The sequence below is a fragment of the Nansenia antarctica genome (genome assembly GCF_963989245.1).
Source record: "Nansenia antarctica genome assembly, chromosome: 19".
NCBI lineage: Eukaryota > Metazoa > Chordata > Actinopteri > Argentiniformes > Microstomatidae > Nansenia > Nansenia antarctica.
In genome coordinates, this window is record NC_137692.1 from 24,868,034 (window position 1) to 24,894,210 (window position 26,177).

General features: G+C 42.1%; 3 protein-coding genes across 4 annotated transcripts in view; 2 read left to right on the forward strand and 1 right to left on the reverse strand.

The window, feature by feature from the left end:
• The window catches only part of il4i1 (interleukin 4 induced 1), a gene marked incomplete at both ends in the record, with an annotated part of 7,341 nt that extends 1,163 nt beyond the window's left edge, over positions 1 to 6,178 (forward strand). Inside the window, 6 exons of the mRNA XM_080548770.1 lie at positions 569 to 681; positions 1,789 to 1,990; positions 2,417 to 2,485; positions 3,132 to 3,268; positions 4,338 to 4,626; positions 5,702 to 6,178. Of these exons, the coding sequence (XP_080404896.1) occupies positions 569 to 681; positions 1,789 to 1,990; positions 2,417 to 2,485; positions 3,132 to 3,268; positions 4,338 to 4,626; positions 5,702 to 6,178 (1,287 nt within the window). The remainder of the gene's footprint in view (positions 1 to 568; positions 682 to 1,788; positions 1,991 to 2,416; positions 2,486 to 3,131; positions 3,269 to 4,337; positions 4,627 to 5,701) is intronic.
• A 656-nt stretch (positions 6,179 to 6,834) lies between these two features.
• timm8b (translocase of inner mitochondrial membrane 8 homolog B (yeast)) lies at positions 6,835 to 9,649 on the reverse strand. Of its 2 annotated transcripts, XR_013937909.1 has the most exons (3): positions 9,450 to 9,649; positions 8,446 to 8,914; positions 6,835 to 8,325 (listed from the first exon to the last, which is right to left on the reverse strand). XR_013937909.1 is itself a non-coding variant. In XM_080548814.1 (2 exons), the coding sequence occupies exons 1-2, from the start codon at positions 9,543 to 9,545 to the stop codon at positions 8,747 to 8,749; spliced, it is 264 nt and encodes an 87-aa protein (XP_080404940.1). In that variant the 5' UTR covers positions 9,546 to 9,649; the 3' UTR covers positions 6,835 to 8,746. The 2 variants fall into 2 exon arrangements, 1 of the variants encoding a protein (XP_080404940.1); XM_080548814.1 differs by having other exon boundaries at positions 6,835 to 8,914.
• Positions 9,650 to 11,376: 1,727 nt separating this feature from the next.
• On the forward strand, positions 11,377 to 23,672 carry sdhdb (succinate dehydrogenase complex, subunit D, integral membrane protein b; the record flags this gene model as incomplete). The annotated part of the gene is made up of 4 exons (XM_080548773.1): positions 11,377 to 11,425; positions 17,499 to 17,609; positions 18,590 to 18,740; positions 21,596 to 23,672. The coding sequence occupies 4 exons, from the start codon at positions 11,377 to 11,379 to the stop codon at positions 21,759 to 21,761; spliced, it is 477 nt and encodes a 158-aa protein (XP_080404899.1). The 3' UTR covers positions 21,762 to 23,672.
• Between the last annotated feature and the right edge of the window lie 2,505 nt (positions 23,673 to 26,177).

A 26,177-nucleotide genomic window follows, 5' to 3' on the forward strand; every position in this document is an offset into this window, starting at 1 on the left:
TATTGCATGAACTCAAATGAATGAATGAATGAATGGTCTTTATTGTCATTAATACAGTACAGGTACCAAACAACAACAAATTACATGTGACTGCCCATCTGTTGATGTGATTGGCTTGAGTAAAGTAAACTGCTGTTTTAAAGTCATTGTCTATCCTCCATGACAACCCTCACACTGCAGTGTTAGTGTTAGGGAATATACCCTGTTTAAACCTACAGTACAGTAAAGGGTTTTATTTGCTGTAAAAAATCAAGACGCTGTTGATGTAGAAATTGCAGTAATTAATGAATACATGAAACGTACAGTACCTCTTTGCTTACTGTATATGCAGCTAGCTGGCAACCGTGGTGCCAATAAATTACTGTAAATTTACAGTGAAACGTTTTACAATGTACATGTAACCTGGTCATTGTTCATTGTTGGTCATTATTGGTCATTATTATAATTATTATTTATATTATTTTTGGCACATTTGTGGAAAAAAAGAAAGGAGCTTAGCGTCAGTATATCCTATTAATGCATGCGTAGTACAGGATCTCTAAACTGATATGTTGTGTTGGACCACCAGGTGACCATCATAGAGGCCAGCGGTCGTATCGGAGGACGGGTGGAGACGTTCAGACATAAGAGAGAGGGCTGGTATGCGGAGCTCGGTGCCATGAGGATCCCCAGCTTCCATAAGTGAGTAAGGCCCAGGACAAATGTGCTGGCCGCTAAAAACAGATTGAGAAGACATGGACCTGTCCCTGTCTGTTTCATACATTTCTACGGAGCCCCCCTGGGGTCACATGGTAGAAAAAAATGATTTGATGTGTAGAATCCTTGCGATCGTTCTGGCTCGTAGGGCCTAACCCTAACCCTAAGGAATTACTATACAGAGGGAACAAATTACTAAACCGAGGGAACGGATTCACACATCAAATATTTTTTTCCTACTATGTGACCCCAGGGAGGCTCCGTACATTTCTGCAGCTTTTTATGGACACATTTTTTTTAACTTTTGAGTTGAACTTTTCCCAGTCTGTTCGTTTGTTTAGTCAGCCAGAAACCAGGTTTAGTGATGTGTTGCTAGGTAACGGTTGCATTGTTCAGTTGCTAGGTTGCATTGTTCAGTTGCTAGGTTTGTTTCATAATTTTAGAGTTGGGATAAATTGAATCTGAATTTACTGATTGATTCATGAATTGAAAATGGCCCATATTTTTTTCTTCCATTAGGATTTTTCAGTTTATGAATTACATCTCTTAATTATTGGAATTGACACCATCCCTGTATGATAGATAGGAGTCAGAATGTTGCAATGTCGGTTATTGGTAGTTCTAACAGTGCGTGAGCTTAGAATGATAAGGTTCTATCTCCGTTTAGGGGAGTTCAGAGATATTGAGCGTCAAAGTTTTTACATTCCATTATGTTTCGTGCGATGGAACCTAAAAAATGTCAACATTTTAAAAATAACACCACACAGGCATTAATAAACACCTAATGGATCAGATTATGTAAAAAACTCTGAACCTTATAATTCTAACGTCACGAGTGGGCGTATACATGACAGGAAATAAAGCAATTCAGAATCACTGTGAAATTATTCTGTTTGCTTGACAGTCCTATACTACAATAAAGGTATCCTAATCACAATACTACAATATTTGATCTCGCACTGTTTATTGTTGAAAATAAGTCCAGTATCCTATCTCAAATTATTTGGAAATGGAAATGACAGCATGCATGTGCTCACTTTGTCTTTTACCGTCAACAATCAAATGTTAACGATGCAATATCCCACCCCACAGAATTCTGTTGTCGTTTGCATCCAAAATGGGTCTCAAACTGAACCATTTCATTCAGGATGACATAAACACGTACTACCTGGTGAACGGGCTGCTGCAGAGGACCTACAAGGTGAAAGAAAACCCTGATGTCCTCAACTATCCTCTGAACGAAGACGAGAGAGGGAAGTCAGCTGATCAGCTCTTCCAAATCGCTCTGTTGAAGGTTTGTGTGGAAGCAGGGAATCAGATATGGATATACAGTAGGGTATAACAGAATGAAGTCCAGTCTATAGATTTTAATTTTAAAATAGTGCTAAATGGCTATGATAAATCAGTACTAGTCATCAAGGAATGAGATGAGACGATTATAAAGCATTCAGTGAAGAGTGTTATAAACAAAGCATTCTTCTAAAGTCTGGTCGGACACTTAGCCTGGCCTTTACGTGTCTATCCCACGTTTGGTTTGTTTACGAGGATATGCACATGTTTGACACTATTAGAAAACGTAGTATACAGTATGCATGCTTTAAAATGTTCAGTTTGGCCAGCAACACTCAAAACTGCATGCTGGACCTATAACCATTTGCATTTTATTCTCCTGAAAAGATACAGTCACATGTAGTTATACTGTCTATATGATTTGTTGCAGGTCAGAGAAGATCTGAAGAAAATTGGCTGCAGTAACGTGCTGGACAAATATGACACGTACTCTGTAAAGGTAAAGAAGACGTTGTTATTATTATTATTATTATTATTATTATTGTTATGTGAGCATGTATGCTGAGTAAAGACCCCAGACAGGATAAAGCAGCTGCGTAGTGAAAACTGGATTTCACTTTTCTGAGAAATTAGGAATTCGGAAATCTTGACATCTGCAAATGGGATGTTATGGGTTGATATTGATTGTATCAATACATTACTATATAACATTATATAGACATTGTGCATATATGCGTGTTTGAATCTAGCATCTTGCTATTTTTAACTAAACATTCTACATATCGTGATCTTAGAATTATAAGGTTCTATCTCCGTTTAGAATGATACGGTTCTATCTCCGTTTAGAATGATGAGGTTCTATCTCCGTTTAGGGCAGTTCAGAGATATTGAGCGTCAAAGTTTTTACATTCCATTATGTTCTGTGAGATGGAACCTTTGTATTTTATGAATTACTAACTCAGAAATGTCAACATTTTAAAAATAACACCACACAGGCATTAATAAACACCTAATGGATCAGATTATGTAAAAAAACTAAATTTTGACCAAAAACGGAGATAGAACCTTATAATTCTAACGTCACGAGATGCAGCTAACACAATGTCGCTGATCCCTGTAAAGTGTAAACGGTTTGTCTCTGACAGGAGTATCTTGTGAAGGAGGGGAACCTGAGTCGTGGTGCTCTGAGGATGATCGGGGACATCCTCAACGAGAACGCCTTCTTCTACACAGCGCTCACAGAGATGCTGTATATCCAGACTGATATCAACGACAACACTGTGTAAGAATAACCCCTCTGTTTCTCTGTATACCACATGTACAAAAGAAGAGATTTGGTGAGGCTGCATTCTCAGTTTATGCACCCAAATTGTGGAATGCACTGCCAGTTTACATTAGGGATGCAACCTCAGCACATATGTTCAAGTCAAGACTAAAAACCCATCTTTTTAATATTGCCTTTAAATGACTAAATCATTAAATTAAGATTATAAAAACCCATCCTTTTAATGTTGCATTTAAGTTACAAAATAATTAAATTAAGATTATATTGGGCCGGTTTCAGAGACAAGGCTTAAGCCTAGTCCTGGACTAAATCACACTTTCAATGTAAAATCTCCATTGAAGATGTTTTTTAGTCTAGGATTAGGCTTAAGCCTTGTCTGTGAAACCGGCCCATAATGATTAAAGCACTTTGAGCTGCAACGTTTGCAGGAAAAGCGCTATACACCATATACAGATGATGACACTGTAGAGAGCCCAGGTACAACCACAGAGGGTGTGGGTGAGTGGAGGCAGGTGGAGGTACAGAATGGTGTGGGTGAGTGGAGGCAGGTGGAGGGACAGAATGGTGGACGGTCTTATTGTCATTCCTTATTCCATCATTCCATGCGTGACAATGAGCCCTTCACTTTCTACCTCCACCAGCCTCCACTGGTGTGGGTCTTTGGTTTTGTTCCAACCACCAGTTCCACATCTGACGCAACTACTGTATAGCCATCAACAACTTGACTGAAGGCTGTAAACAAAAATGTAACACACCTGTTTACAGGTGTTACGTTTCGGTTCGAACAAAAGCTCCTAGACCAACCGAGTGGCCCTATCGAGATTAGACTAGATACCACCACCTCACTTCTTAGGTTACAACACATCTACACATCATTGGAGGCTGGTGGAGGTTAACATTGGATGACAGGCTCATTGTAATGCATGGAATGGAATGAGGAATGATCTCTAAGATCGATGATCTTCTACCTCCACCAGCCTCCACTGCAACACATATGAGGTATAGCCTACACTACAGTATGAATTCCCAAAACTTCATAGCAGTGTCATCCTCTTTTGTTTTTCAGCTACTATGAGTTCACAGACGGGTTTGATAACCTGCCCAGGGCCTTCTACGAGGTGCTGAACGCCACCATCCTCCTGCGCTCCAAGGTGAAGCTCATCAGTCAGACCAGCGACAACGTGACCGTGTCCTACCAGGACTGGCGCAACCCGTCCAGCCTCACCAACCTGACCGTGGACTACGCCCTGGTGACGGCCACGGCCAAGGCCACTCTCTTCATCGACTTCCAGCCCTCGCTCTCGGCGCACAAGATGGAGGCGCTGCGGTCGGTGCACTACGCTAGCTCTACAAAAGTAAGAGCTGCGTTAGGGTTCAAGGTCGTGACGTTAGAATTATAAGGTTCTATCTCCATTTTTGTCAAAATGTAGTTTTGTACATACTCTGATCCATTAGGTGTTTATTAATGCCTGTGTGGTGTTATTTTTAAAATGTTGAATTTTTTTAGTTAGTAATTCATAAAATACAAAGGTTCCATCTCACAAAACATAATGGAATGTAAAAACTTTGACGCTCAATATCTCTGAACTGCCCTAAACGGAGATAGAACCTTATCATTCTAAACGGAGATAGAACCTTATCATTCTAAACGGAGATAGAACCTTATCATTCTAAGCTCACGAGGTGTCACAGTTCTAGTCCCGGGCTGTGGTGACTGGTCATTTTGCTCTTACCCAGCACGAACCCCCAGGATGCACCTGTTCAAACACATAGGGCTGGTTTCCTAGCCAACGATTGAGCCTAAATCTAAATCTAAAATGCATCTTCAATGGACATGTAGTTTAGTCCAGCACTAAGGTTAATCTGTGTCCGGGAAACCGGCATTTAATGCTCAGTGGATCCAGATGTACAGTAGTACGGTAGTATAGAGGTGTAGAGTAGTACGGTAGTATAGAGCTAGAATGAACATGTGCTCCTGTGGGTCTCCAGAACTGGAATTGAAAAAGAATTGTCTTTCTCAACGATGTATTCCATACTGTGCATTCTGATTGCTTAATAATAATAATGCTGTTATTTGCAACTGTTATAAACAGAAGTACTAGGGCATATACAAATCAAGTTGATCATCATCAATCATCAAGCCTGCAAACTGTGACACTTTAAATAACGTGAAACAATACTATTGTGCAATATGACAACCCTAGTCGACTATCTGTACAGTACAGTACAGTGGATTGTGTACATAGCCTTTATTTATGTAAACCAGCTCCTTCCCTTCTTGTGATTTTTTTTTAAAGTGTTTTTCTTTTCCCTTTCCTAACACCAGGGGAGCCACCCCTCCTAAATTTCGTTGTTTGGTACCTGTACTGTAGCAATGACAATAAAGTCCATTCATTCATTCATTCATTCATTCATTCATTCTCATTCCAGGTGGTCCTGAGTTTCAGCCAGAGGTTCTGGGAGAAAGAGGGCATCAAGGGAGGCAAGAGCATCACAGACCTGCCCTCCCGCTTCATCTACTACCCCAGCCACAGTTTCCCCGGCACGGACAGCGGCGCCCTCCTCGCCTCCTACACCTGCTCCGACGACTCCACCCTCTTCCAGGGCGTGGACGAGGAGGAGCTGAAGGCTCTGGTGCTGGAGGACCTGGTCAAGATCCACGGCGAGGGCATACGGCCGCTCTGCACCGGGGGGCTGGTGAAGAAGTGGGGGCTGGACCCCTACAGCCTGGGGGCGTTCGCCATTTACACGCCCTACCAGCAGACGGACTACGCCTCGGAGCTGTTCAGGAACGAGAGCCGGATCCACTTCGCTGGCGAGCACACGGCCCTGCCTCACGCCTGGATAGAGACGGCAATGAAGTCTGCTCTAAGGGCAGCTAGAAATATCAGTAACCTCACAGAGTAGGGGACATACGGAGCCCCCCTTGGGTCAAATGATTTGATGTGTGAATCCGTTCCCTCGATTTAGTAAATCCGTTCCCTCGGTTTAGTAAATCCGTTCCCTCGGTTTAGTAATTCGTTCCCTCGGTTTAGTAATTTGTTAGGGTTAGGGTTAGGCCCTACGAGCCAGAACGATTGCAAGGATTCTAACCCTAACCCTTGCGATCGTTCTGGCTCGTAGGGCCTAAACCGAGGGAACGGATTACTAAACCGAGGGAACGGATTACTAAACCGAGGGAACGGATTCACACATCAAATATTTTTTTTATACCACGTGACCCCAGGGGGGCTCTGTAGGGAACAGGTGCTGTACAGTATATACTGTAATCAGTGGAGGCTGGTGGAGGGCAGCAGAAATGGGAGGATGGGCTCTTTGTAATGCATGGGATGGAATGAGGAATGGTATCAAACACACATGTTTATTCCATCCATGCATCACAATGAACCTGTCCTCCAATGTCTACCTCCCTCAGCTACCCCCTGACTGTAACCCACTGGCAAAAGCAATCGATTGTAGTCTGGACAAGAGAGAAAATGAATGTTTGTGTGTTTATGTATCTGTATGCTTCATGAACTCCATGGCAACATTTTCTATTCCAAGACCTTTATCGCACAGCTCCTTACACAGAATGGCAACGGACATTTTTGCTCTTCTAAATAATAATTTAAGATTATCAACAGAGGAGAGGTGTTGATAAAATTATCACAAAGATGTACATGTTATAAGTGTTATTCATATGTGAATCCTCCTCATCTACATTGATCTACGGTACTGTCTTACATTAAGTACTTTGATAACGGCTGCATAATCATAAATGAGAAACTTAAAATAACTAAACTGTAATTTACACCAATTTAATTGCATATCAATTGATGTTGTTATGATCAGTACATTAACTAGGTAGTTTTATATACTGTTGCTTATAAAATAAAACTTTTTACAAATCCAACGGGTGAAGCAGATTATTGTTGTTGACATCATGACAAACAGTACGCATAGTGGACAGACATGTGAAGAGAGGCATCTGTATGACAGGTCAGGAGGAATAATGTACAGAATACATAATGCAGTGTTTTGTTACAAACACACAACATGAATTGTACAGTGTGTCCACTCCAAACCATCCATTGATTATTTCCAATAGACCTATAGTGTTACACTATACTAGTCAGGGCTTGACGCTTACCTTTTCCCCAGGTAGCACTGTGCTACCATGTTGAAAAATTTAGTAGCACACCAAGAATTTCAGTAGCACAATGAAAATTGCACAATGAAAATTGCGCAATTTTCGTCAACAACGACAACAAATTATCATAATCATAACATATCAAAATGATCATAACCGGCTCTTGGCCGTAATAAAAATGGAGACTCACACAATGTAAAGGGGAAGTAAGAATATTAATTTCAGTTGGCCCACGGTTCGGTATGAACCTCGGTTTTTGGGTCACGGTTCACGGTTTGTGTTTTTTTGGATTTATCCAAACGGCTAGTATGAGCGTTATGTAGACCTAAAGTGTATTGTATGGTTTCTAGCGTTTGATTCGTCTTTCTCCACATACCTATTGGTCATTTCTTATGGGAGGAATAAAATCTGCCTATCATATGCCATGACATATTTTGGGTTTCAAATCAACAAAGAGTAACATTTTCTTGCAGGGTGTGAAGTCACCTGTAAATGTGAGGCCTTGGCCTTGACCAAGTGAAATCAAATCAAATCAAATCAAAGTGTCTTTATGACAATATTCTGTTCCAGAACCTGTACCGTTACGACGGTAACCGTTAGACCAGGGCATGGCTGAGGTCCCTGATGATCTCCCCAGCCTTCCTCTTGCACCTCTCGGAGTAGATGTCCTGCACGGCTGGGAGTTCACAGCCCATGATGAACTGGGCCGTTTTCACAACCCTCTGCAGAGCCTAATAGATACAGTCGAGGGCGGTGTAGCTGCTGTACTAGGTGGTGATACAGCCTGTCACTATACTCTCTATGGTGCACCTGTAAAAGTTTGTGAGGATCTGGGGGGGGGGGGGGGGTCCATGCCGAATTTCCTCAGCCATGCTTCTGCAGTTTTGATCACTGTTGGCCTCAATGACATTTCTGTGTCTTTCACCTGGCTTGCCAATGCTCTCCAGTATCACCTTTCTCTTCAACAAGAGTAGATATGTTATATACAAAGAGCATGTGAATGCATCAAATGTTATTGTCAACCCCTGTGTCTCTGTGCCATCACCTGGCTTGCCAATGCTCTTCAGATATCTTGTAGATATCATCTTCTCTTCAAGTAGATATGCATGTATACAAAGAGCATCAAATGTTATTGTCTAACTGACGTGATCCCAGGTTTCACCTCTATTCATAGTCTACCAATGCTAGTATGCCGTCATCCGCCTATGACATCACAAAGGCGCAAGACAGTTTTGACTTCATTTTTCATTTCAAACCTTTATTTAGAGGCTGGTTCTGGCTGCTCTGGTCCTCAGGGCCTCTGTACTAGTAAAGCACAGTAGCTATTCCCCATCGTCCCGTGTCCATCAGTGGGCACCCTTCTGCACCATCTGTGTGAACCGGTTGGTGATGGACAAAGTCGTGTCGATGAAGCGATCCACACAGCTGACGAGACACTGCTCTGTCCTGGAGTCCAGCTTGGAGCTGGGGCTGTCCATGCACTTGTCCCAGCAGACGTCGGTGAAGTTGTGTACCTGGAAGAGAAACAATGCTGAGTTATTGCGAAATTAAATGAAAATAACTTTTAGTTTTAGTTACTGTTGGAGTGACTACAACACGGTATATGTACAGGTGCAACTCAAAGATTAGAATATCGTGCAAAAGTTCATTCATTTCAGTAATTCAACTTAAAGGGTTTAATTTAAATATTATATACTCATTACATTGTACATATGCATGATTATACTTTTCAGAGGGCTGACATTTCTGTATTTAAAATCCTTTTCTTATTGATTTCATGTAATATTAAACATTTCTGAGATATTTAATTTGGGGTTTTCATAAGCTGTAAGCCATAATCATCACATTTATAACAAATAAAGGCTTTAAATATCTCGCTTTGCATGTAATGAGTCTATATAATATCTAAGCTTAACCCTTTAAGTTAAATTACTGAAATAAATGAACTTTTGCACGATATTCTTCTTTTTTGAGTTGCACCTGTATGACTGTTATTGCTAGGCTAGGCTAGCTAGCCTGTAGCTAGTAGTAAGTTAGTATCTAACCAACCTGGGCCTGAAACTGCGCTTTCTGCTGCTCAACAGCGATCATCCTCTGCAGCTCCGCTGAATCCTTCTCTGGAGAGTTTAGATCAAAGCCGTCCATTGTGTTAATATCTATAATATAATATATATCTGGAACTGGTGACAGTTTATTAGGTTGGTTCAGTCAGTACAGCAGGAGAAAGGGAATGACCTTCTCAAACACGTGTGTCCATGTAACTGTCTCTGTAGCCCCGCCCCTCTACTTCCGGTATATGAGTATTCCTTCAAAATAAGAGTTTATTATCCATTAAGAGCACACAACTTTATTTTGCATTTAAACATAGTAAATATCATGGGATCATCAAGGGAACCACAAAAAAGATATACCAATCATCTTAACAAATATAATATATCATAACAATATCATATGTCGTATAGTATTGCCCCAGAAAGGTTTGTAATTGTATCCTTGTCTTATATCAGAATTATTATTATGAAATGTTATATGTTATTGCCCCAGAATAGTGGGCTGTACAGGAGACTTTAATTAAGAATTTTACAGAGATGTATTGAAATCTTTGAACATTTGTTTTGTACTGTTATATGTGTCCGTTATGTGCATTATATGTGTCTTATTACACAGTGCAAATTGGAGAACTTTAGGTCATTTGCAATGACATCAGACTCACCTGATATGCATTCTAGACGTTTTCCAGAGTAGAGTGGTACTACAGAGTGGTACAGTCCAGTTTATACAAATATAGTAGGTATGTGTTAAATGACATGTCATTCCACCAGTATGTACATTTTTTTTGTGCAATTTTCTTTTCTAACAGTTCGACTGATTTAAGTCAGTGAATCTAATCAGTTGACGCTCGAACCTCCCATCGTTTTACCAAGATATTGTACTGATACGCGACTCTCCAACCTTTTTAATGTTCAGTCAGTGTTCAGCTAGCTAGGTTCATGATAATAATAGGACACAAACAATTATGTGCATTCAAATGTGAACCTATGTTACAATATTTCATCCAATTCATATTAAATAAACTGTACGTTATTTCCTTCCAGACACATACTAAAAGATCATCATGGTGTCATTTGACAAATGTATTCATTATAACCATGGAGGGGGGGTACCAATAGGTGTATTATAACCATCAACCCCATAGATAGAAGACAGATTTATCATTATAAATATTTTTAAATGTATATTATCTTTTCATTTATTAGTCTACAGAGGAGTAAGCTGCCTTTCAAATGTGTAGATAGTAGACCTTGTTCAGTGCTGCTGACAATAATAGCATCCACAACAATATATATAGCACTATCCAATGCACTGTTGTCTGTTCAGATTCAGATCACGTTTATTGCCATTATGCTTGACACATGTAGGAATTTGTTTTGGCATTACAGTAGGTGCATTTATCATTTTTTCACATTTATACATGAACAAAAACAAATACAAATACAAATGCAAAACAGGACAACACATGACAGACAGTGCATTGAATAGTGCTATATATGCAGGTGCTGGTCATATAATTAGAATATCATCAAAAAGTTGATTTATTTCAGTAATTCCATTCAAAAAGTGAAACTTGTATAATGTATACATTCATTCCACATAGACTGATATATTTCAAGTGTTTATTGCTTTTAATTTTGATGATTATTACTGACAACTAATGAAAACCCCACATTTTTGTATTTGTTTTTGTTCATGTATAAATGTGAAAAAAGCATAAACGCACCTACTATAATGCCAAAACAAATTCCTATATGTGTCATAATAAACAAGCATAATGGCAATACACGTGATCTGAATCTGAATCTGAATCTGAACAGAGTCGACTATCTCCACATGCTCATAAAGTCTTGACAGTGGAGGCGGACCCTAACCCAAGGAAGTGTATCCGGGTCAGCTTCATGACCTTGGCTGGTTCATCAACATGGCGTCCATCGTCAGGATCAGTGCTGTCTGCCACAGAGGAGCCAAACGTGAGTGAATGTCTGAATGTTAAAGGTTATAAATATATGTAGTGATGGCGAGATGAAGCTTCTTGAACTGTTGAAGCTTTCCATCAAATTGCGTCACACTTGGACCGAAGCTTCATGTTGCTTCATTTGCTCTACTGCGCCATCAAGTGGACAATAAATGTATAGCAGGCAGAGTGATAATGACACCGTGGATTTGGTGTGTGAAGCTTTGAATTGAATAAATGTGCTTGTGTTACTAGGAACAACAACATTTTATTCATTTTTATTTAAAAATAACAATTTCCCCACAGTGCTGGGCTTCAGGCGGTTTCTTTTTTTTTTAGACGATTTCACCTGCTTTTAAAAATATCCTTTCACAGGGCACAGATGAAGCTGGGGTACATAGATAATTAACGGCAAGTTTATACAAATTAGGATACACATGTTTGTGTTCTTCCCAATACTGTAGGGGGTTCTGCATCCTTTCGATGTTTGGTTCAGCCAGGTAGGTATGGACCTCCACTGTTGCATCTGCAGTTACATTTTGGGTCCTCGCCTGCAGGACTGTGGTGTCTAAACGACGCCACAGTTTGTTACCTAAAACAGACAAACAGGCTGTCAGTGTCAGTGAATATATACAATAAGACAATTAGAATGTATCCAGTACACATTACCTTGAGTCACAGGCTGCGAAGCTTCTGATATGGGGGGTTGTGATGACGAGGAGGAGGAGGAGGAGCCAAATCCGAGCCACTTCCCGAATCGTACGTCATCAACACACGCCTCGGTACGCGCTTCACAAAAATCTGCCTCTGTTACTCGATACACGCTCCGAAGCGTCGGCTTCATCTCGCCATCACTAAATATATGTTTACGGTTATATGAGATATTAAAGATCGGGACTAGGGGGTTGGTTCGCGTAGGGTTAGGGTTAGGCAGTCATCGATGTTTAACAGCTGTAACTCTCTGCGGGTCACTGCTCTGTTGGCTGTGACGGGACAGGCAGGGGAGAACTTCTCAAGTTCAAATGTTTAAATGTTTCTACTCAAATCAGCTTAGCTCACTAGTGGTCCCGTCCAACAATTACTCAGTGTAAAATGATCTAATTAGTCCCTAGCTACTGTGATGTTGTTTTAAAAGGCAGAGCTGGACAACCTGGGAAACCGGACATACCGTTTAGTAAGCGAGTGACATCATTAGTGACGTCATTTGACAGGTTGTCAAAACAACATTAGTCGATTTTCTTTGTCAAGCCGAATTTATAAAGCTTATAACGTTCTTAATCAGGGTATCCTTGGTGTCTTGAAAAGTATTAAAAGTTGATGAATCAATTTTGGGAAAATCAAGACCCTTAATAAGTAATACAAAGTCTTATCACGATTTTATGAGGTCTTGAATTTTGTAGGTATTTTTCTGAATTAGACTCTGTCCAAAGAGTTTGAGTCCTAAAAACTTTCAGTAAAAGTTTGTGAATGTATTAGTTTTATTAAAAAACAAAGATGAACAGGACATTGTGTTGTATGATAGTGGTCTAGTCTATTGCAAACTAAAACTGTTAAGTTAAAGGTCTCACTGATGTAAATGGTTACAGCTCGAAGTGGCGGTGAGGTCTGGAAAAATATTGACAAGGTCTTTAAAAAGTCTTAGAAAGGTATTGAAATTAACCTCAAGATTCCTGTATATACCCTGTGTCAAGCCGAATTGATAAAGCTTATAACCTTCTTAATATATGTTCAAATATTGCTTCTCCTTCCTATTGCTCCTATTATTAATTATAATATAATATATTAATATAATATAATAATAATATTGCTCCTTCCTCTTCTGTTTGTTTCATTTTCCAACTTTGCTACTTTCGGTCAAAAGTGACCGGTGTGTTTTGCACAGTGATAATCTCTGGAACCCCTTATCCAATGTTGATGGTTGACATCTCATTTGAACAGTCAACGCAAGTAGAATCAAGGGGTGGCAGACAGAATGACACCAGGGGTTGATTTCATATTATAATTTTGCAGCAAGTTCAAAGATAGTGTTTACTGTAAATTACTGTATATTATAAAAAATGCCTGGATGTAGGTTGTGTGTACTGGAGATGGAAATTATTTAGTTAGTGTTGTAGCTGAGATTCTTCCCGTTCCATTGTAATAATTAATTTTGCCATTTAGCAGACGCTTTTATCCAAAGCGACTTACAATTACGAATTACAGGGACATTCCCCTTGGAGTAACTGAGGGCTAAGTGCCTTACTCAAGGGCGCACTAGTAGTGGTGTGACTTCAGGCGGGATTTGAACTCACAACCTTCCGATCCCAAGTCCAACTCACTATCCACTAGACCACCACTACCCCCCCATTGTTGTATGGGATGTATTGATTTATTGATTTTTTATTATTTTTTATTACCCATTCATTTCCTATGGCGGTCAATTCTGACCGGAAACATCATAGGTGTGACACGGTTCAATAAATCCCCCAAAATTCAATGCAATCAAGTGTATATGCTCAGGGGCCTAGGGTGGAGGATAACATAAGGTCTTGAGGCAATGGGATGAAAAACACAATATTTATGATTACAAACAAAGTCATTCGGTCAGATTTGACCGTCAACAGAAGAGGAAGGTTAAATGACTATCAACCTTTATACAACAGTTAGTTCCGACCAAGTAATTTGATTGGACAAGAGGCATTCCATGAGTGCTGATATACAGTACAGTATAACAGCACTGGGACTTTTAACTATTATGTATCACTCCGAAACGACCGTTAATACAAAGTAGCTAGCCTGCAGATGTTTGTGTTCAGGTTACTAGGCAACAGTTCCAGTTGCGGAACTATTTTTTGTTGACGGAGCCAAAATAAATGATTAAATAAACAAACAAATCATAATCTGTTGTCACTTATTACTGTTAACTAATAAATTTTGCCGTAGAACCGTTGTATAAAAGCAATATCAAACTGACCGTGTCACTTGTCACGAGTCCGAAACACATTTTATTTAGGACACCTAAAATATTAAGGGTCGCTAGCAAAATATACACCGATCGTCCACTTCATTAGGTACACCTTTTCACCTGCTCGTTAACGTCAACATCTAATCAGCCAATCACGTGGCAGCAACTCAATAGACGTGCAGACGTGGGGTGCGTTCGTAAATACGATAAAGAATTATAATAACTAAACATAGCGGACACCAACGATTACCATCATTTCACTGGCGGCCAACAATTTTGCAGCAGTTGTGTATTGGTTATAGATCCAAATGTAGCCAGAAAATGGACACAGTAACTAACGGTAACTTTAGCTAACTAATGCCCTCTGTAACAGGGCTTGCCATTTCAGTATTGCCATTTCGAATGCACCCTTGGTCAAGACGATCTGCTGAAGTTCAAACCAAGCATCAGAATGGGAAAGAAAGATCAAATCAAATCAAATGTTATTTGTATAGCGCATTTCTTACAAGATGCAACTCAATGCGCTTCACATACTGACAGAGCCGCAAGCAGGCAAAAGTAAAACCTGTACACTGTGTAGCCAGGAAAATTCCCTTGCAGCCCCTCAACTCATAGAGCGACTACTACCAGTTTGCCTACCAGCACCCAGCGGTGGACCCCCACACCCCCCCCGGGGAGCCCCCGCCGCTAGTGATGCTCCGATCTGATCGGCGCCGATCGGTATCGGCCGATATGGCCTTGATCGGTTTTGATCGGAGTTCTCAAAACGGCCGATCAAACATGACCGATCAGTTTACAAAATGGCGTCGCCAGTCTGGAAATATTACACAGTGTCGGAAAGAGACAACAAATATGCCGTTTGTAATGTCTGCTGAGGAACGCACGCAAGGTCTTTCAATACCACGAATATCATACGGCATTTGCTGCGTTCGTCGATTCGCTCAGAGAGCGCCGAAGCGCACACTGGGCTCGACGTCATAAAGGGACCGAGTGCTTTGATTGGACGAGAGGCGTTCCACGAGTGCTGGTCAGAGTTCCAGCGCGACTTCACGAGCGTAGTGTAGGTAGTGTTCACCGACGTCATGTGACCCCGTGAGCAGGAAGTCACTTGGCCCATAGCAACAACAACTATTAGCGCGTGAGTTTTAGGTCTTCCTCTGTGCACCTTGCACAAGTGTAGATAGCGAGCGACTTTTCAGCAGCAGGACATATTTTAGATGATAAGAGGAACAGGCTGAGTGCCAAAAACGCTGAGATGCTTGTATTTCTCAAGGCTAATCTGCCAGTGATGCTGCTTAATCAGAAGTAAGGTTTGAGTCTGAAATCTCCTTAGGTGCAATGTTTTGTTTTTTTGTTTTATTGATTATTGCTGACTTGCTGTCTTATCTCCTCCTAAATATGACTTGAAACTGACTGACTTGAAACAGTATTTTATATTTGGCTATAGCCTGTTTATGTTGCAGTTTAGTTTGGGTATGTTTATTGTTCCTCAGGAAAGCTACAGTTACAGTATAAGCTCCAAGTTCTCTAAGAGCCCATAGTTCCTCTCATTCGAGTGGAATGTTGCACATTTGATGTGACAGTGTACATTTTATTTATTATGATTTTTATTTTCACATTTTATTTGTTTTTCCTGAAGTAAGCTACAGGTGGTTGTGAATTCAATAAAACAGATGGTCGTCAATTCATGATACTTTCTCATCTCCTAATTTCATTTAAATACTTAATATACAATGTCAATGGTGTTAAGAATAATTTAAAACATAAATAATGCTACACAATAAATAGAATGCTTCAATTGCCATTTTCGACGCTGTGATCGGTGATCGGTGATATCGGATCGGCAGATCACTGATTCCAGTGATCGGTGATCGGTGATCGGCACCAAAAACCCTGATCGGAGCATCTCTACCCGCCGCCCCACACACCCAGCCCGCCCCACCACCAGATGATTTAAGTGACTTTGAACGTGGCATGGGTGTTGGTGCCAGACAGGACTGGTTTAAGTATTTCAGAAAGTGCTGATCTACTTGGATTTTTCCACACAACCATCTCTAGTGTTAGGGTTAGGGCCATCTCTAGGGGCAACAGAGATGCTCTGAAAAAGAGAAAATATCCAGTGAGCGGCAGTTCAGTTCTCTGGGCGAAAATGCTTAGTTGATGACAGAGGTCAGAGGAGAATGGCCAGACTGCATCGAGCTGATAGAATGGCAACAGTGACTCAAATAACCACTTGTTACAACCAAGGCTGCAGAAGACCACACCTCTGACCCTTGAAGCAGATGGGCCACAGCAGTAGAAGACCTCACCGGGCGGGTGCCTCTCCTGTCAGCTAAGAACAGGAAACTGGGGCTATATTTTGCACGGCCTCACTCTCATTGGACAATAGAAGATTGGAAAAACGTTGCCATGAGTTCACTGTACTCAAATGGCTTCCACAGTCAACTTTGCGTAAAAAGGTTGCGTACAACGATACGGCAAAGCGGTTCTCCACTTTCTTCACTTACAGAGTCGCGGTTGCTTATTTCTCCAGTGTCGTGTGTGTACGTGGGTCAGAGTGTGCGTGGGGTGGGTGGGGTGGAACGGGAGATTCACATCATCGATGTGCAGCCGACAAATCTGCAGCAACTGCGTGATGTCATAATGTCAATATGGACCAACATCTCTGAGGAATGTTTCCAGTACCTTGTTGATATGCCACAAAGAATTAAGGCAGTTCTCAAGGCAAAAGGGGGTCCAACCCGCTACTAGCAAGGTGTAGGCCTACTTAATGAAGTGGCTGGTGAGTGTATATGCTATTGTATAGACTTTCAACATTAGCTGTGGCTTTTCTCCAAAATAATCTCTTAACCCCACATAAAGCAATAACAACACTTTGCATTTCTGGAAAAACATGACGTGAATCTGTACAGTTGTCGCACATATTACTAGCACACATTAGCTACTAGGCTACCTCCAATAGCTGTAGTAGTACTACCGGTAGTTACCTTAGATGACCTCTTAATCCAAATGTCCGTAAGCCTTAAGGAGACTAGTAAAAGTGCAGACTACACATTGAGCATGCCCAGATACAGTAACAGGGCTCATAGATGATTGCAGTAGTAAGTTGATGATGCCTGATTTTTCTCCTGTCTTCTCCCCACAGCTCTGTTCTTCCGTAGCTCTCTTCTCACCCGAACCCTGGTGGCACAGAAACAGGACCATGACCATTCATACCCACTAACAGCCAGGATCCACGCGTCCCCGTCCCTCTATGGTAAATAGTCTTCCTTACCTACAATTCCTCCATGGATTACATAGCAATAAATTGCAATGTGTTTCATATTAAAGGCCATGCCTACTAAGCATATTTTGGCTAGCCTAAAGTAAACAGGATCTTAGTCAATCGTGTTTTTTTCTCCCAGAATTTCAACAGAACATTGTTGCAATGTTATTCATATTAAAGGCCATGCCTACTAAGCATATTTTGGCTAGCCTAAAGTAAACAGGATCTTAGTCAATCGTTTTCTTTCTCCCAGAATTTCAACAGAACACAGATGTGGTTTATAATCTTAGTTCCATTCTAGAAAGTTACTGATTGTTGAGTTCATAATCTATAATCGAACCTGAAGTGATCAAAGTTCAAAATGCAGACAGTACTGTAGCTGCCCTGATGTCTTTGTAAGGTCATGCTGGTATGGAAATGGTGCCCCAAGTGGCAGGTTGGTGACGAGGTTCACCAGCAGGTTATTGGGTCACCCAACAGAGCACTACATGTGTTGGACTCTTGGCTTATAGACACCTTATTAGAGCAGTCAATATTACTATTAACTACACTGGCTAGCTCACAGCGTTTTTGGTTTCCAGTGTGAACTTGTGAATTCAATTGTACGTCAGTAAATCCTCCACCAATAACCACTTGCCACAACATGATTGATACTTAATGGTTAAAGGACGAGATGTGTTAGTGGTTGATGACCTGCTAGAGGTCTCTAGCATACCTGTCTCTCTAGCATACCTGACTCTAGATGTTAGTCTCTAGCATACCTGTCTCTCTAGCATACCTGACTCTAGATGTTAGTTGTCCATGTTGATGACTTATTGAACGTAGGTCAGTTATGATAAAGTGGCGTGTCTCTCCCTCGTAGGTCAGTTATGATAACTAGCGTGTCTCTCCCTCGTAGGTCAGTTATGATAACTAGCGTGTCTCTCCCTCGTAGGTCAGTTATGATAACGTAGCGTGTCTCTCCCTCGCAGGCGGCTCGGGGTCCACTGCAGCGTCACTCCACTGGACAGGAGAGCGTGTCGTGAGCATCCTGCTGCTCGCCTTGGGGCCCGCAGCCTACTTCTACCCCTGCGCCGCTGTGGATTACTCCCTGGCTGCTACCCTCACTCTCCATGGACACTGGTGAGACTAGCAGACTACACCGTTGTGTTTAGTTTTGTTTAATTCAATTCATCATGAGTGGATGTTACACAGAGCCATGACATCATATCCAGGGGAATGTCAGTAAATTCAAAGGGACTTAACACAGACTTGGCTTATCTACGCCATACGAAACACAGACTTCGGGGGGGGGATTTCGAAATTACATGAGCTCCTCAATACTAGTCCTGTCCGAACAGGGCTTCAGTCACACGGGTCCTGTAGGATCTCTTTAATAAAGGTTATTGCTATAAAGGTATTGCCCCTATTCTGAGTGTTCAATTCTGCCCCCTGTTCTGATTGAGGAGGTGGGGTAGTGTTGCCATGCTATGCAGTGGTGTAGTCTAGTGTTTTCTAGTGGGTATATTGTGATTTTCCCCTCCCAGCCTCATATCGTTCATTTTGTAACGCCATAAAAATAAATCTGCGCTCCCTGTCTAACGTTATATACTATATCTAACATTGTTAGAGTTATAAGGCTGATCTGTGCATTATAGTGCTGCATTTTGACATATTTCATGTCGCATCCCCCCCCCGTTGATGGTATATGACGCTATAGTCAGTGCCAATGGTCCAAAATTCAAGTGCTTCGTAACACAGACGGGGTGAATTTTATGAATGAAAGTGTGAAAGTTCTGTCACAAAACGGCGTTACGTATCCTCGCACATTTTTAAGTGGGTACATGGAAATCCTTGGCCTTTCCTAGTGGGTATACGGCGTAGTCCTGCGTATCACGTAGACGACACCACTGATGCTGTGGTGTGGTCTACAATCACTCCACCCCTGACTGCCTCACTGCACCCCTGCCTGCATCACTCCACCCCTGACTGCATCACTCCACCCCTGTCTGCATCACTCCACCCCTGCCTGCATCACTCCACCCCTGCCTGTCTGCATCACTCCACCCCTGTCTGCATCACTCCACCCCTGTCTGCATCACTCCACCCCTGTCTGCATCACTCCACCCCTGTCTGTCTGCATCACTCCACCCCTGCCTGTCTGCATCACTCCACCCCTGCCTGTCTGCATCACTCCACCCCTGTCTGTCTGCATCACTCCACCCCTGTCTGTCTGCATCACTCCACCCCTGCCTGCATCACTCCACCCCTGCCTGTCTGCATCACTCCACCCCTGCCTGCTGCATCACTCCACCCCTGTCTGCATCACTCCACCCCTGCCTGCTGCATCACTCCACCCCTGTCTGCATCACTCCACCCCTGTCTGCCTGCATCACTCCACCCCTGCCTGCTGCATCACTCCACCCCTGTCTGCTGCATCACTCCACCCCTGCCTGCTGCATCACTCCACCCCTGCCTGTCTGCATCACTCCACCCCTGCCTGCTGCATCACTCCACCCCTGCCTGTCTGCATCACTCCACCCCTGCCTGCTGCATCACTCCACCCCTGTCTGCTGCATCACTCCACCCCTGTCTGCATCACTCCACCCCTGTCTGCATCACTCCACCCCTGTCTGCCTGCATCACTCCACCCCTGTCTGTCTGCATCACTCCACCCCTGCCTGTCTGCATCACTCCACCCCTGCCTGTCTGCATCACTCCACCCCTGCCTGTCTGCATCACTCCACCCCTGTCTGCATCACTCCACCCCTGCCTGCTGCATCACTCCACCCCTGCCTGCATCACTCCACCCCTGTCTGTCTGCATCACTCCACCCCTGTCTGCATCACTCCACCCCTGCCTGCTGCATCACTCCGCCCCTGTCTGCATCACTCCACCCCTGCCTGCTGCTCATGGCAGGTGGAGGACACAAATCCCAGTCATGTGGGGTGTTAAGACCCAGGTATTACAGTTTTAGGTCGCTTGGATTTCCTCAAGGCATTTCCTTAACCAAGACCACCTAATGCTCATTTGTCATTTGTTGTCACTGTCAATGGTTGAAGCCTAAGAAATATGGATATGTTACGGCACATGTGGGAACACGGTACATGTGGGAAAACTAGGGTTAGAGTTAGGTGCTAGGGTGCAAGGGTTAAGGTTAGGGATAGAGATAGGATTAGGGTTAGGGTTAGACATGCCAGCATGTACCAAATCGACGTAGCACCTAACCCTAACCCTAGTTTTCCCACATGTACCGTAACAGATATACACAGCATAGGTTAATCTATGTTTCAAGAAATAGCCGTGTCTTGATGTCACTTTCCATGAATGGAGAGTCGGTCAACTCTAATGCGATGTGTGTGTTTTACCAGCTCACATAATCGCAGGGCCCGTGGTTCCGATTCCGGCCAACGTTATAAACATATTTATAAGAAAAAAGATTAACAGAGAATTGAATACATTCTGTTCACCTGCATAATGATGGGATTGAAGAAGAAAAAAAACTTCATTTTGTGCAATGCATGCCAGGTGGAACGCAAGGGATTTCGTGAGCTTCAGAATGTCTCAGGTTCCTTGGTGGTGTGAAAGCCATGCGAGTGCGGTTCTGTGTACCAGCTACCATGGTACCCTATACCCCACTGACCTCCACCAACATTACCCCTTTGACTATGCTATGCTATGCTATGGCTTTGAAGTTAGGAAACATGCACATACGGGCGGCTGTGGCGCAGGAGGTAGAGCCGCTGTCTAATGATCGCAAGGTTGGCAGATCGGTGGTTCGAGCCCCGGCTGGCCACATGTTGAAGTGTCATTGGGCAAGACACTTAACCCCAAAATTGCTCCCAATGAGCGGGCCGGCGCCTTGCATGGCAGCTTGTCGCCATCGGTGTGTGAATGTGTGTGTGAAAGGGTGAATGAGAGGCCGTTGTAAAGCGCTTTGGATTAAGGCGCTATATAAGTCAGTCCATTTAAACATATTTGTTTTGTTTTCCCTACAGGGGGATTGGACAAGTGTTAACAGACTACGTTCACGGAGACACAAAGATCAAGATGGCCAACGCCGGTCTCTTCCTCCTGTCCACTGTCACCTTCGCTGGTCTCTGCTACTTTAACTACAACGACGTGGGTATCTGCAAAGCCGTGGCGCTGCTATGGAGCAAATAAACAGACTGAAGCAGAGGAGTATGGGAAGGGTGGCCTGGGTAGTACTGGGATAGGACGGCAGCCATCTTGTTCTGGTGATTGTGATTGTAAACATTCAAGGGATTCTATGTAAATTCTATAAATATATCATTTTTGACAATATTACAGTGATTTCACAAGTGTTTTAGTAATTGTAATTCATGCTGATTGAGGCTGTGTTGAGCTTTTTTTTCTTCTTTTTCTTCTTTAAAGAAGGAAGACAACTGTTTTTTTTTTGCTTAAGTTGTGGAGGTTTTGTGTTGAGGCATACATGGTCTGTTTCATTAATGATTATTCACAATGTGGCCAATCCCTTGAGTCAAACCCCAGCCCCTAACCCTAAGCACTTGTGTAGCTTTGACAGGATTAGATAAGTGGAAACAATATGGTCGTTCCATCTAGGTGGAATTTCCACCACGTTGCCCACATCCATCCAGTCCTCTTAGATCTACACAAGTGCGGATAGGGATTAGATGTTGAGTTGATTTGGGATTTAGGGAAAGTCTTCTCCACGCCCTTTGACCTTTGACCTGTATCAAACGCACTCTGACCTGCCACCATCGCTGCATGTACTCTAAGATCAACTTGTACTCAAAATCCAACTGCCAATATTACAAACCACAGAAGAAGCCAAAACCCCGGCATGTAATTCTATCAGGAGTAGGTTTCTCTAAACGCTGAGTTGTGTCACTCTTGATTTACCCCCCAGGTTGTGCATGAACTTCTGTTCCTCCAGGTTGGCAAACGATATGACTCCTGTCAATCCTGTAGATGACATGTTTATTTATTATGTTGAGTTTGGAAGTTTGTGTAAAATGACTAGTGTGTTTTGTTCCAAGTCCACCAATGTGTAAATACCAGCTAGTGCCCAGCCCTAGGTTGGGCCATAGACTTACTCCTCATTTTGGTCTGGTTTGATTGACAAGAGCAAATGGGAGTGACCACTGGCAGTTTGACCCCTCAGCCTTCAGCCCCTACCCCCCCTGACACGTATAGATTGAAGAGTAATCGATAGGTTTCAGGGGGGGGCGGTGGGGTTCCACCTAGGGATAGCCTGTATTCTGATTCAAATGGCCCCCTAGCCACTCTTGAGAATCGTGGAGAGTAGATGTACAAGTAATCTAGTGAAGAAGAGAATTACACCCACCCTCATCAGAGGGTAGGCAGCTACTGGTTATATACGGCCTTATTCTAGTCTGCTCAGATCTACATGAGGGGCTTGGGGACAATTTGGAATTCAGAAACTCCCTGTCCAGGTTCAGTAGAGGAGTTGCCGTGGTGATCTGTGCGCTGTTGAGCTTGTATCTGCAAAACATGTTAGTTTTGGCTCTGTTCAAGTGTAAAATCTATATACTGTAACAACATTTTCATACTGTTATCTAGCCTTGCCTGATGCGATACTCTTAAGCATTTAGGGTTGTACCTTGTGTCATACATCAACAGGAATTGAAGTTATTCCATTTTATGAACAGCTGATATCAAAGTGATGGCGTCAACCAGTAAAGCTACCATCAAATATTGACCTAGTATAATATATGATATGAATAACATTTAACACAGGGTGCATGCACTGGGTCAGGATGCCGAAGACCAATATGTTTGTACGGTTGGGAGTGAGTGTTGTCAGAAGCGACAGTTGTACGGGGTTGCCGTTGTTCAACATCTCAGAAAAATAAGTTTTGGTCATATATCTTCATACTGCACATATAAATGTCTCTGAAAGCTTACACACATTGAAGTTTTAACTGTGTATGTCGTCTTAACTATTTATTATGTCTCTGTCTCAGTGCGCTTGTTCGCTATGTCTTAATCTGTTGTATCAGATTTCTACGCACAATTAGCTTTGGCAAAAAACATAATGCACCTTCTGCCTCTTCAGAATAAAGCCAGTATTATGGACTATGCGTTTGTTTGTGACGCATGGAGAACACAGGGGACTGTTGTAGTAGGCAAGATCAGTTAGCCAGACAACTCTGACATTTTGAAATTATTTAATATTTTCATTTGATGATGTAATTTACTGACTTGACAATCACAGCAACTCATAGGCCGTGTATGTCCCAATGGTCATACTGCCTACTGATTACGAAAGGTATAAACTGTACTACATGTTATTTAGGCCATACTGGGCCGGTTTCACAGACAAGGCTTAAGCGTAATCCTAGACTAAAAAGCATCTTCAAGGAGATTTTACATTGAAAGTATGATTCAGTCCAGGACTAGGCTTAAGCCTTGTCTGTGACCGGCCCCTAGTTTAGTAAACATACATGCAGTAAGTGACAATTTAAACACACTATCGGAAATAACATCCTGAATAGTGTGCAGTGAATTCAAACTACATGGAAAGGTGACACAGCACATAGACAGACATGTGTCAATAGTTGTTTTTGTAGGAGGTAGGTATCATTTGTGTCAACTCTATTCATTTCAACTATTGATTTGAATATCTTATTTATCAGAATCATTAGGCTACAACGTGTCACGTTATACGTTGAGTTCAGGTGCATATAGATTTTAAGTGGGTCCACAAAACTACAAGTTTAATCTCAAAAGATATTGTTATAAACTTGACAGATTTATTCAGTCCACAAATATAATTATTTCATTCAGGTTATGTGATTATATAACGTAAATGAAATCTTCCTCAAACCTCTAATGAAGCTAGAAAAGATAGAACCTTGTAATTCTAACGTCACGATATCTCTGCTCTGATAAAAGTCACGTGGGAGGAACTTGTCGGTTTCCATGGAGACGCGTCCGGACGGAAACAGCAGCACAGCCCAATCAAAGTTCATCACATCGATTTTTTGTCAGATGTCTCATTGTTAAATATAAATAACTGCTGTATCAATCGGCAACAACAACAGTTTGACAGCAGGCCGTTTTTATGGAAAACTGTCGAAATAGAAATAAAATGAACAACAGAAACGTGGATATTGTTACTCTGATGCGGGGAGACACGAAGGAGACCAAGAGAAAGAAACAGAAGCCAAAAGACAAACCGACGGATAAAAAGAGTCGTGGTGGGTCGACGTATAACTGGGAGGATGCAGGTTGGTTTGTTTATGTGATCCTGCAAGTTATATTCATTCATTCATATATGTTCATTCCATTATTGATGAGCAAACTGCATGCAGGAAACACGAAAGGCCACTAGAGGGCGCTCATGTAGGCCAACAACAATTGATGAACCATCCTAACCGTCCATGAAGAAACAGTTACAGGCCTACAAAGGATCCCCTCTCCTCTCCCCTGGGTCGTTGCTGCAAATGAGAATATGCTCTCAGACAATTTACCTGATAAAATAAGGATGAAATAAAATATATACAGTACAGGCCAAAAGTTTGGACACACCTTCTCATTCAATGCGTTTCCTTTATTTTGATGACTATTTGGTACATTGTAGATTCTCACTGAAGGCATCAAAACTATGAATGAACACATAGGAATTATGTATTTAACAATAAAGTGTGAAATAACTCTAAATATGTCTTATATTTTAGATTCCTCAAAGTAGCCACCCTTTGCTTTGTTGTTGTTAATAACATATATAATAATAATATTAAATATAATATGTGTTAATAATAATATGTTATTATATATATATTTAATATTATTATTATATATTTTATTAACAACAAAAAATATATATTTTATTAACAAAAAAGCAAAGGGTGGCTACTTTGAGGAATCTAAAATCTAAGACATATTTAGAGTTATTTCACACTTTTTTGTTAAGTACATCATTCCACATGTGTTCATTCATAGTTTTGATGCCTTCAGTGAGAATCTACAATGTAAATAGTCATGAAAATAAAGGAAACACATTGAATGAGAAGGTGTGTCCAAACTTTTGGCCTGTACTGTATATTTTAAACCAACCTGCAATTTAATCCCATGCACTTTGCTTTGCAGTGGATAAACTTTGCTTTGCAGTGGCTTCCAAGACTAATTCCACACGGACCAAAGCGACATCGAAGGGCTCTGACGGCAGAAAGACCAAGGCAAGGAGTCTACCCAGCCTTCGGACAGACAAAGGACACAAGGAGGTCACCATCTACCCGCCATCGGGGGATCAGGGTGACTCCAGCAACCCAGCAAGGGAGACCCTGAGGTGGGAGGGAGTTCTGGAAGATCCCGTGGCCGAGGCAGAGAGAATAGAAGTGTACAAAGCCAACCGGAGGAAACGGTACCTGGCCTCACAGCGAGGAGTGATGGGCATCATGGGTTTGGGACCTTTCCGGGCACACCTGGAGAGCAGCAGTGTCATTCCACAACATCGCCTGTAGGTGGCGGTCATGTCACACAGATGTGTATGACAACATTGAACTTCACGGGGTAGCAGTGAGGCTTGACTTCTAATTATCCTTACCTAACTATTAAAAAGGAATATAACGT